The sequence below is a fragment of the Corvus cornix genome, chromosome 12, assembly GCF_000738735.6.
Source record: "Corvus cornix cornix isolate S_Up_H32 chromosome 12, ASM73873v5, whole genome shotgun sequence".
NCBI classification, from domain to species: domain Eukaryota; kingdom Metazoa; phylum Chordata; class Aves; order Passeriformes; family Corvidae; genus Corvus; species Corvus cornix.
Genome location: NC_046342.1, coordinates 1982698 through 1994462, shown reverse-complemented (window position 1 = coordinate 1994462; position 11765 = coordinate 1982698). Strand labels below are relative to the sequence as shown.

General features: G+C 43.6%; 1 protein-coding gene across 1 annotated transcript in view; it reads left to right on the top strand.

Moving 5' to 3' along the window:
• Window positions 1–11765, top strand: part of SYN2 (synapsin II) — a 153387-nt gene that overhangs the window by 103386 nt on the left and 38236 nt on the right. The window contains exons 6-7 of the mRNA XM_039558751.1: window positions 8918–8980; window positions 11318–11460. Coding sequence (XP_039414685.1) covers window positions 8918–8980; window positions 11318–11460 — 206 coding nt within the window. The remainder of the gene's footprint in view (window positions 1–8917; window positions 8981–11317; window positions 11461–11765) is intronic.

The window sequence follows — 11765 nt, the reverse complement described above, 5'->3', positions numbered from 1 at the left end:
GTTTCACAGCAGCAGATTTATTTCATTTCTGGACAGTTATACAAATATTAGTGCTCTGATTCTTTTTCTTTTTAACTCCCATCCCCCTCAAGACACACTCTGTCGGTTAGAAAAAACCCCACAAATATTCAGAATTATTCGAATTGGGTCTCATTTTTAGACTTTACATCCCCACTGAACACTGAGCCAGGAACCCTGTACACTATGTCCTGATTTCACGCAGCCATACTTGGATTTTTTACTTTTCCAGTCCAAAGTTTTGGCTTCAAATCATAAGGTTGGATCCAAGCCCGGGACTAACACCTGAAAATAATTTAGACCTGTTAGCGTCTCTGTTGTTACCTAGAAGAAACGGACTTCTTTCAGGAGAGGGAAAAGATGAAAAAGGCTGGAGCCTTGCACAGGAAGTTCAAGCTGCAGGAAGGCAGTAAAACCCCCGGGCAGGTGTGCCAGGGGTCTGGGATCAGCACCTCTGGGACTACGGATTCTCAGGCCTCACTTAGGGCAGCAGGACGGGGAAGTGATGAAGGAATTAATTGGGAGCCATTGATTGGTTTCCATACGACGTCACAGGGTGGCTGTTATAGGTGATCTAAACAGACCAGTTTGAGGGCTGCTCCCACAAAATTCGAATAATAAAGAAATATGCTGGGCAAACACTCTTCTCTACCTTTCCCTGAGGCACGTTTTGTCCAGGATTGTCCAGAACAACACGTCCAGCTATGTTCAGGGTGTCCTAAAGGCTTTTATATCTACTACAACCAAACAAATTATACAATCAATAGAAGAATATTATGCTCAGAACAAAATTTAAAAGTAATTTCATGACAAGTCACAAATTAGAGGTCCACTGTATTTTAGATATAAAAGAGGATTAAATGCTTTCAACTGAATGTGTGGAAAGCAAAAGTGCTAAAACTAAATCTCATGTGCCAGTTGTGCAAATGCCATTAATATATGTTAGTTATGGTCTTACCTAGTGTTGCCTGCAGGGATAATTCAGCTTCTAGGAGTCCCTCAAAGGCAGCTGTACACAGGTGGAGTATTTAAAGTATGATCACACCTAGAGAAGTGAGCGGCCATAAGAGAGGTTCTCAATAAATGTGTTCCCAGATGGTCCCAGCTGGCATTGGGAGGGATGGGATGGGAGATGCTGTGTTTTTTGAAACCTCAGCAGAACTATTTTCTGATAGATCTTCATTCCGAAACGGTTTTGTCAAATTCTATCTGAGTTTAGGCAACGACATATTTACATCGTGGCTTTGAAAGGGATTTCAGTAGGTCTGGAAACCTCTGTGCTGGGGAATACGCTCCCACAAATGCAGGAAAATGTGCTTTTAGGCTGTGTATCACAGGAGACAAATGCTGCCTGTGTCTTGTGCTGGTATCAGGCAGAGCTGGAGTACCTGGTACCACTGAACAGCACCAGCAGGCACTAGGGCTTAGCTTGAAGCTGCATTGGCCCTTTTTATGTTGGGTATTGCAGAGGTTGTTGTTAGATAAGGAAAATTACTTTTAGGGAGTTTAAAATGAGCCCCTCTGCTGGGGAGCCAGGCTGGGAGAGCTGGGGCTGCTCACCTGGAGAAGACTCCAAGGACACTTCAGAGCCCCTTCCAGAGCCTAAAGGGGCTCCAGGAGAGCTGGAGAGGGACTGGGGACAAGGGATGGAGGGACAGAATATAACCCGGAGCTGAGGGCAGCTGAGGGCTGGGGATAACCCAGGATTTTGGGATAACCCAGGGCTGCAGGATAACCCAGGGCTGCAGGATAACCCAGGGCTGGGGATAACCCAGGATTTCAGGATAACCCAGGGCTGGGGATAACCCAGGGCTGGGGATAACCCAGGATTTCAGGATAACCCAGGGCTGGGGATAACCCAGGGCTGGGGATAACCCAGGATTTCAGGATAACCCAGGGCTGCAGGATAACCCAGGGCTGGGGATAACCCAGGATTTCAGGATAACCCAGGGCTGGGGATAACCCAGGGCTGGGAATAACCCGGGATTTCAGGATAACCCAGGGCTGCAGGATAACCCCCTGTGCCTGGCTGGGCTGGGATTTCCTCCTGCCACTGCTGTCTGCCCTCCCCAGTCCATTTTTCCAGAGGCAGCACTGCCCAGTCACTTTGTCCATCCCTGGGCACTGCTCACCAGCATTTCTCTGGGGGTTTGAGTTCACACTCAGGCTGTGAGCTGTGTCAAGGAGCACTGAACTCTGCTGCACAGGGATTGTCCATACAGCTTTTTCCAAAGGTTTTTCATTGTCATGGGACATGCCACAGCCACCTTGCTGTCCGTTCCAGCTGTCAGGCAGTTTGAGTCTGCTCAGAGTCTTTTGCTTGGGCTGCCTGCTCTGTGCTTTAGCTTCTGGCAGTGCACAGGGTACAATTTTTTATCTGTATCCATCTGATTTTCTCTTCATTGTGGCAAATGAATCTTATTTGAGAATGGTAGTGGGCAGGATTGTCCACAGCAATAATTTATCTGTTGCCTACTTGATGCTTTTCCTCGGTTCTTTGCTCCCTGGTTCTCATCTGGCATCACAATCACTGCTAAAATCTACTTTCAGTTTACCTGATGAAGTCACACTACACATCCTGTACCAAACCTGTAAGATCATGTTGAAAATTCAGAGTTAGAACAGCATTTCACAAAACAGGCAGGCTTTCATGGATTTTAAATCCCAGTGCCTCCGTGTGAACTACAGCCTGCTTCACACAGGAGGGCATTTATAGCTGTCACCTCTAAATACTACAGTAAAAAAACCCTTACAGTTTATAGTCACAGCAGTTTGGTGATTGTTTTATAAGGTGGCAAAATGTTACTTGACTTTCAAGGCAGGAGTTTTCCAAACAGTTGGTGGAAGGATGAGTTAAACACTGACACACCAGAATCAAAATATAATTTGTTTCTGCAGAGTTTTTGTCTTCAGAATTTCTGCCAGAGATCTGTGGGAGCTGCTCTCGTTGATTCAGTGCAATTACACTTCGTGTTTTCCTCCCTAATGGCAATTTCTGTTTTCATGCTGTGCAGGAGTAGAAAACAGCAGACTTTCTGCCATCAGATCACTTTGTGTAGATTTAGATCACTTCGATTTTTTGATTGACCAACCAGCTGTGGGCACAAAGGCCTTTTAGGTGGGTCACCTGGTGATCAGGTGGAGTCATTTCATAACCCAAGATCATGTCCAGCCTTGCCTGACTTCAGGGAGCACACGGAGCTGCTTCGTGCAGCTCCAGCCTCTCCAGGTGCTGCTGGCGGCAGTCAAAGGTGTCTCAAAGTGAGCTCAGAACTTCCAATTCTGCACCAGTTCCCACTGATGTCCCTGGGAATTGAGGTGGCCCTGGGATCTGTATTAGTTCACAAAGCACTTTAACCTTCTATTTTGGGTCCGAGACTCACAGGTAAGGTGCATTTTCCTCTCCCTGGCACACTAATAAATTAAAGCTCTATTCTTTTTATCCCCTTGAACTTTTTGTTTCTTTACTGCCCTGTCTAAAAAGATAACACAAATCACCTCAGCTTCCCCCTGGGCTCAGGGTATTGAACCTTACTCCTTGCAGAGAGAGTTTTACACCCACTTTTAGCTGCCAAGTGGAAAATGTGGCTCCACATCCCCAAATTGTGCCTGTGTTTGTTGAGGCCAGCAGATGGTGGAGCGTGAGGTTTTCTGCTGAGAGGCCAGGGCTGGGCTGGCCCTGCTGGTGACGGAGCTCCTGCCTGGCTGAGCCCCCACTCTATCTGGAAATTGTGTTTTCTGCAAACCAAACAGACCAGAGAAAGTACATCTGCTGCTTGTTTATTGATTTAGGGCTCTTCCTGCCTGTTTCTGGGAAAGAAAAAAAAAATAAAAAGAAGGCCACCTTCATTATTTCACTTTTAATTTCCTTTCTCCAAAGTAAGCAGAGCAAAATTAGATTTAGGCTGATGCATATTCCACAAATAAATTACATGGACCTAGAGTGGTTAAATGAACTTTGCTTGGGGATTATTGGAAAGATAAATATTTAAACACTGAACTTGAGGTAAGTCATGTTTATGCAACATCTGGGGTTTTTTTGTCATTGCTTCTCCGCCCCCTCTTTTTTTTTCCCTATTGTGGCTTTTCTAGTCAGCTCAGCCCTGAGGACATGAAAGCAGGGTGAATACCACCTTCAAAAAACTGTGTTGTCTGTATTGTTGCCGGCAGAGGGGTTTTTTAAACTATTATTTTAGCAGATCATCTTTGCCTGGCTCTATTTTTATAGAAGTCTTTGATTATATTTCACACTATGCCTTGGTTAAAAGAATTCAAAGTAAATTTAGAAGAATTCAAAGTATATCTCTTGGAAAAAAGTCAGCTTGTATTGAAACTGTTCAAAAACACTTAAATTACAGTAGAACCTATAAATCTTTGAGCACCATAATGTATGAAGCTTAAATTTGAAGGTTTTATTTTAAATTAATAGACTTACAATTGCAGGATGACACTCTACTAACCAGACTCAGAAACTCCAGGGAATTTCTGCAGTAGGGAAGGAAAGGGATTTCCTTTACATATGGAAAAATGCAGACAGCAACCCAGATGGGGACTGTGCTGGTTAATTCTGTAGCCATCTACGGGGTCACTGAATTACCTGCACTACAGATCAGCCAAGGTGATATTGGAGGTACTGTGGAACTTTATCAAACCAGAAAATTCCTTTCTACAGTAAAAAAACATGCTGAGCACAGGTGTGAAATCTTTAGATACTGAAGATTGATACAATAAAGTACTTGCCTTTTAAGCTCATAGTACAAAAAAAATCTTCAATTTTAAAAGGTTGGTGCAGATGAAAAGCTAAGAAACCATAATTAATAATAATTATCCTTGCTATTGTGACATCAATAAGGGAATAACAAAATGAACTGGCTTTTTAGATTTTCATGCTCATCTGGAAGAGAAATTTGTCCTTTCTAGAGTATGTCCCCAGAAATGAAACACCTGAAATGCCCCTGATTGGCAGGAGTTTGCAGATGGCATTTTATTTTCCAAATTGAGCCTGGTTGACTGCATGGGCTTCATGGGTAGATAAAATAAAAAAGGAGGCCCTTTGAGTGACTTTTTATGGTGTTTCTTTGTAGAGATCTCTGGGCAGTGTTACCATCCATTAAATCATCCTCCAGTGCCAACATCCCCCAGGATTCCCAGGCACACATGAACAGGGATGGGGTGTGTTGGGCCTTCCAGGGCTGGCTCTCCACAGTTCTGGGATCTCAAAGCTTGAATCAGACAATTCCTTCCAGAATTCTGGTGGAAAAACCACTTTACATCCTGCAACTCCCAGACAGGGGGAAAAATAGAAAATCATTAAGTGGGATTTCTGACCAAGAGCCTTGGGTTTGGTCTGAGGTAAGAAAGGATAAACTGAGCGTGTTTGTAAGAGAGATGTCACATCTCTGATGGCCACACAAAACCTGAGCAGCCACCCTGGGTCACCAGAGCAGCACCACTTCCAGCTGCCTCCACTGCCAGGGTGGGTTTTGTCTCCTTGGAAAGCACAAGGGAAGTTTATTCGGTGGGGTTCACTGCAAGGTTAGAAGAGTTAGGTTAGAAGAGTTTTTCCCTGCTGCTGCTGCAGGAATTGCATGCACAGAACCCAAATCTCACTTTAAAGGAAGTGGATCCAGGCAGGAGAGAAGCATTTCTCAGATATTTCCTAGCAGGAAGTACTATGGCACACTACTGATTTTACTTTTTATTTTTCATAGCACATCGCTGAAAATGCTGATGGCAGTATAACATAAAACCAGCATTTCTTCATGGGCACACCATTAACGTGTGACCTTTATGGTTTTGGTGACTAACTGCTCAGGTGTCAGAACTGTAGCACCTATTCCTGTGCTTTCCTTTCCACACAGCAGGTTTGGGGTTGTTTGTTGTTTTGGTGGAGTTTTTCTGCCCAAATTCCCTGGCAGCTCCACACTGGGGGGTTCAGCACCAGCAGCACCCTTGGCTGTGGAGCTGCCCTGTACTGGAGGTGAGTGGGCAGAAATGTTGGTTTGAGCAATGTCAGTGAACACTGTGACAAACACTCTTCATTTGGATAACAAATTAACTCTCACAGAAGAAAAATATGGATTCCTTCCTTTTCTCCACAAGAAGCAAATCCTCCACCAAATTTTGAGAGATGAGGAGAAGGGAAATTTTATGTTTTATCCACAGCAGTGTTTGATTCCTCACACTCAGGGAAGTGCCCACATCAAAGTAGCACCTACTACCAGTAGTACTTTGTCATGGAACTGAGCTGTGTAACTTACCCAAAGTCAAGGTTCTGTTGGAATAAAATAACAACAGGGGAAGCTAAAACCACATAAATGAAAGTGTGTGGACCGAATCCATCTTTGTAACTTTTAGGAGCTGATAAAACAGATACAATTTGAATATTCACTGATGTTATTCTGATTAATGGCATTGGATTAGCAAATGTCAGCGTGTTCCTCAGCTGTTTGTGTATGTGTTCCCACAAAGAGCCAGGAGTTTTTCCAGTTGCTCCCAATATTTATTACCCATCCAATCATATTCATATATGACTATAAATTTGGAAAACTTTATTCCACGTTTGCCAGATATTCTGGTTTCTGTCTAATTAATAATGGTGGTTTATTGCATTGCTATTTAAGCTAGAAGCCCTTGTAATCCTATTTTTTTATTCTGCTGTATTTTGTGTATATTAGATGTATGTGGAAGGACTCATGCAGTACAGACACTTCTATCTCTCACATTTATGAACTTGGCAGATTTCTCAGTTTCTTTTGTTGGTCTTTGGGTCTTCCCCCTCAGTTTTTAATTGCCAGAGGCGAATTTTTACTTTCCTGAATTTAAGAAAGCTTTCAAAAAATCAGCAACACTTTTCGTAAAACGGCCTTTTCCCCTCAGTGGTACTTTTCAAGGCAAACAGCTTTTATAGCAGTAATTATAATATAAATTATGATTATCAGTAGTTATAATGCAAATTTAAGGAAAATCCATGGAGCTGGTAAGTTTTCACGGTCTCTATCACACTTTTATCACATGTAATGTTCATCAAGTGTAAGAATAGTCTGGAGAATGCCTGTTCTGCCAAAATGACCAGAAAAGAGCAGATTGGGAAGTGGGATGGGAGGACTCAGGTCAAGTTTTCTTTAATTTCTGCGGGACATTTCAGGCTTTGTTGGCAGAACAAACCCCTGGGCATGGCTTGGTGACAGAGGTGTCCTGCACGACCGGCAAAGCTGGGATAATTAAAGTCAGAGCAGGAATGAAGGAAAAGCTGCTCAAACCCCAAAATAACTCCAACTGCTGAGCCCTGGCTTCATGGCCCTGTCCCAGGGAGAGCTACAAACAAGAGAAGTGCTGCGATTACTGAGTTTGGCCTGCCTGGGTTTTTCCTCTCCAAAGTTTGAACTGCAGCATCCAGAGCCTCTGGTCTGTGCTGGGATGTGGTGGAGCACATGGAATCTCAGGATCCAGAGAAAATGATGCTGCTGCATTTTTCTGAGGGAGGAAGCACAGATTCTTTTTCTTTCTTTTTCTTTTTTCTTTTTTTCTTTTTCTTTTCTTTTAATGTGTTTGTTCCTGCGGCCCACAGAGGATTCCACAGCTTTGGGATCACAGGAAGATACGTGGTCCTGCTAATTACAGGAGTGCCATCTGTACTGCTGTGCTCAGAGGTCTGCCAGCATTTCCATCACAAACCCCAGAGCAGTGGTTTGCAGTTCAGTCACAGAAATGTGGTGCTGCCCTTATGAATCTTGAGTCTGGCAATGATTTGTTCCCCTCCTACCCCCAAAAATTGAAAAAAAGCCCTGGTTTAAAATCTGAAAGTGATACACCAGTGACTAGATGTTGACTAAGCAGGAACTTTGCTTCCTGCAGTTTAGCAAGAACTGTATTCCTAAATTCCTGTGTAGGTGGCCTTTGCTGTAAAATGCTTTTGCAAGTGCTTTTGGTTATTCTGAAACTAATCAATGTCTCATAAAACCTCTAACAACTCTTAGTTTATCTTCTAGAGCATCAGCTTTGCCTCTGATTGTGTTTATTGTGCTGGGATGTGGCACTCGAGGAAGGGTTTGGAGCCTGTAACACTGTCCTGCTGCTGCCCAGTTTAATTACATGGTGAAGGTGTTCAGATTTTTATTTCTAGTTCTAAACCTCTTCTGTGAAATATCTGTGTTTATGCTTGGGTGAGAGAGGTTAAATACAGGCACATTTTAGATGTAAAAAACCCATGTCCACGACTGGGAGTTCTAAAACTTCTTCAAGTGAATGATGGAAGTAAAAGTGGTCATTCACAGCACTTTTTGAGAGGCAGAAGCATTCCCATTTCATTGAATAAAGTGTTTTCATGTGCTTCTGTATATTTGATTTCCTACTCAATGGCTGGATTATTCTGAATTATTCCTTGCGCTCTAAAGCTGGAGACTTCCTAGAAAACCTGGATGTTCTGTATCACGAGCAGGTTTTTGTGAATTATACATCACTGCTTTCATAAGTGGTCACAATGTATTTACAGCCCTGCTAAACGATGGAAATCAAGGGGAAAAAGGTGGTTAATTTGGCATCATTAATGATTAGAACCTTGGAGAGTTTGTGGGTCAGAAAACACAAAAGCAAAGCTTAAAATAGGAAACAGCAGAAACTCAGTTTAAAAAGTGAAAGTTGAAAGGAAGATATAAAAAAAGTTAAATTAAGATAAGTTAAGGACACTAGTTGGCTGCATTGGGAATACCATTGTGCTCAGAAAACACACCCAGCAAGTCACCAGAGCACAGAGGATGAACAGTTTGAGGCACCACATGGCCAGAACAGCTTTGGCCACGTTATGATCATGCTTAAATAATTTCCCTAAATGATGTTGTTTAATCATTGAGCTCGTGGTCGCTCTCTTCTCTAATCTGCCTGTTTTGTTTCCCCCCAGCTCACAATGCCAACCTTTCCTGTTGTTGTGAAGATTGGACATGCTCACTCAGGCATGGGAAAGGTGCAGATGCTGCTTGTTGCATGTTGGGAGCCTGGGCTCTGTCCCTTACCTGTGCATGCTCCTTCCTTCCCTGGATATTTTACCTTTTACCTGCCCAGACTCTGTCTCGGATCCCCCTTGCAAATCTCTGCCTGGCCATGCTAAGAAAGCGTCTCTCTTCAGGGAAATAAAAACAAGGACAAAGTATTTTTACGACGAGGCCTTTGCAGTTTAAGAGCTGCCCTTTGTGGGCTGTCCTTTGAAATGTGCTGAGATGCTTTCTTGAAGCAAAACCTTGTTTATTAATTTGCTGTCTGCACTGAAACTCTTCAAGAGTCAAGGTCTGTTGCACAATCTAACTTTTTGGAGCTGGGAGTGTGGGAAGGTTTTGCCTCGGTTCTTTACTGGTTTCAGCTTGATACTGAACTTTGATTCATTTCCTATCTTGATGTGTTGTCTGTGATTGTTTCTTACCACTGTATAACTGCTGCTTTCTTTCTCCTAAGTAATTGCATTTCAGTGGTGAGTACGGATGTTTTGGTATCACTTATCTCACAGTGCTGGGCCAACGGGAGAGCATTTAAATCCCACCTTCACTGCTAACAGTGACAATTTCTGGTCACTGCAGAGTAACTTCACTCACTGAAAACACTTCAGTGCTAGAAGTGCTTTAGATTTGAAAAGAATTAATCAGAGAATAGTTACATTTATCATCCTGAATCTCCAAACCTCCATGAACATAATCTTTGCTACCAGCAATAGAAATAGAAAACTGATTTAATTGCAAGCTGTACTGTATGTTATTTTTTGCCTATGACTGTTTTGCTTTGTTCCATATTTAGTAAATCATTGGAAGTCCAGCAGCCACTTTAATTGAGAGCAGAATGAACCACTAATTAAGCTGCACTCTCTGTGGATTGCATATGTGAAGTGTTAGAATGTTTATGCTGTACTTAGGATATTCACCCCTCGTTTAGAGAACAGGGGAAATAATGCACGGAAATGTTCCTCGTATCAAATGTCTAGAAATGAATCTAGATTTTTCTTATAGCTATGAAATATTTAAAACGCTCAGAGATTAAATGCAACCAGAGAGCAGAGGAAGGTTCCCCTGGAACCCCAGCCCTCTCTGAGGGCACTGCTGGCAGCAGCATTACCAGAGGTCCCAGTCAGACCCACACAGGCCAGTCAGTTTTCAGGAAATCAAGTGGAAACGAGGCCTCATGCCTGGTTTGTGGCTCTCAAATGGCAAATTACTCTGTGCCATTCTCCATCTGAGAGCTGGGAGTAAATACTTAGACTTCAGGCTTTTATCTCCACCAAATTCCCTTTATTGTGCCACATCCCACCTCCCAGCCTGGCCCTCAGGTTCCCTTTTCAGTCCCAGAAGAAGGAAAAGCAAACGAGATGCTGGGCTTGCAAAGAGCTGCAAACTCTCCTAATATTGGATAATCCCCACCTGCCTCCTCACCACTCTGAAATGCCCTTTGGGTCAGTGTGGCAGAGTCCCACCTTCCCCCTCCCGTTTTCCACTGACCCCAAGGCTTTTCTCCTGAGCCCCTTTCACCCCCTGCTTCACCTGCTCCGAGGTCCCCCCAGGGATGTGCCCTCCCTGCCCAGAGGTGATGTCTCTGTCCTCCCTCTGCCCTCTAAAACCTCCTTCTCCCTCTCCCCTAGATCAGCACTCCCCACTTTTCCATCCCCCTCTTATTTCAAGATGTAAAAGCTGATGGTTTAGTGCAGAGTGTTCCGCGCCTGGGAAATCCCCCTCCCAGAAAGCCCAACTCCTTCAGAGAAGAGGGAAAAATGCAACCAATGGTTCTGCTGCCTGGAGCCAGCCCTCTGTGCTCCCTGAGAACGTGCACTCACCGGGATATCAGGATCCTGCAGCCCCCCCACCTCGTGGGAGAAGCTGCTGGGATGGTGTGAGAGCTCCTGGTGGGCTCCACATCCAGTCAGTTACCTGAGCAATTTACAGACCCACCAAGAACTCTACATCAGTTGGGGCTGCATGTCACACCTAAAAAAATTTCTGAGGCCTGCAGCTCTATAACTGACCAGCATCACTGCAGAAAAAAGCAAAGAAATTTAAAAAAAAGGAAAGCAAAATAAAATTCCACTGTCGGCAAATCGCTTTCTCTGGATAAGCAGGCAATATTTTGCCTAGAACAACAGATATTTTAAAGCAGGAATGTCACAGAACCTAGAAATCAGATAAAATATCAGATACTTTTTTTTTTGATGCTGTCAAAACCATGCTTCTCATGAATGCCATTTGCAACCGGATTCCACATTTTATTCCTAATTACTCTTTTTTTCTTTTGTCTATGCTGTGTTCTTGTGGCTTGTTGGCTCCAGATCAAGGTAGACAACCACTACGATTTTCAGGACATAGCCAGCGTGGTAGCGCTCACTCAGACCTACGCCACCACTGAGCCCTTCATAGACTCCAAATATGACATCAGGATCCAAAAGATAGGCAGTAACTACAAGGCATACATGTGAGCCAAATCCTTATGTTCTTTCCTGCTTTTGTTTCAAAATTGATAAGCACCAGAAAGATTAAAGAGTGTTGGAGGCGTCTCTGAGCTGATGCCTCCCCTGTCACACTCTCTGGAAAGAGTATTTTAAACTTTCTGGATTTACCAAAATTCTTTGTATCGTTGATTGGGACTGGGAGGAGGAGAATGAGACGCCAGGTGAGCCTGCTAGAGGGGTTTTTCTGCTAACTTGTGTTCATTATTCTCATTTAAAGAAAGGAGCAGTTGGAAGAGGGTTTGGTTTCACAGAGGACTTGTTAATTCAG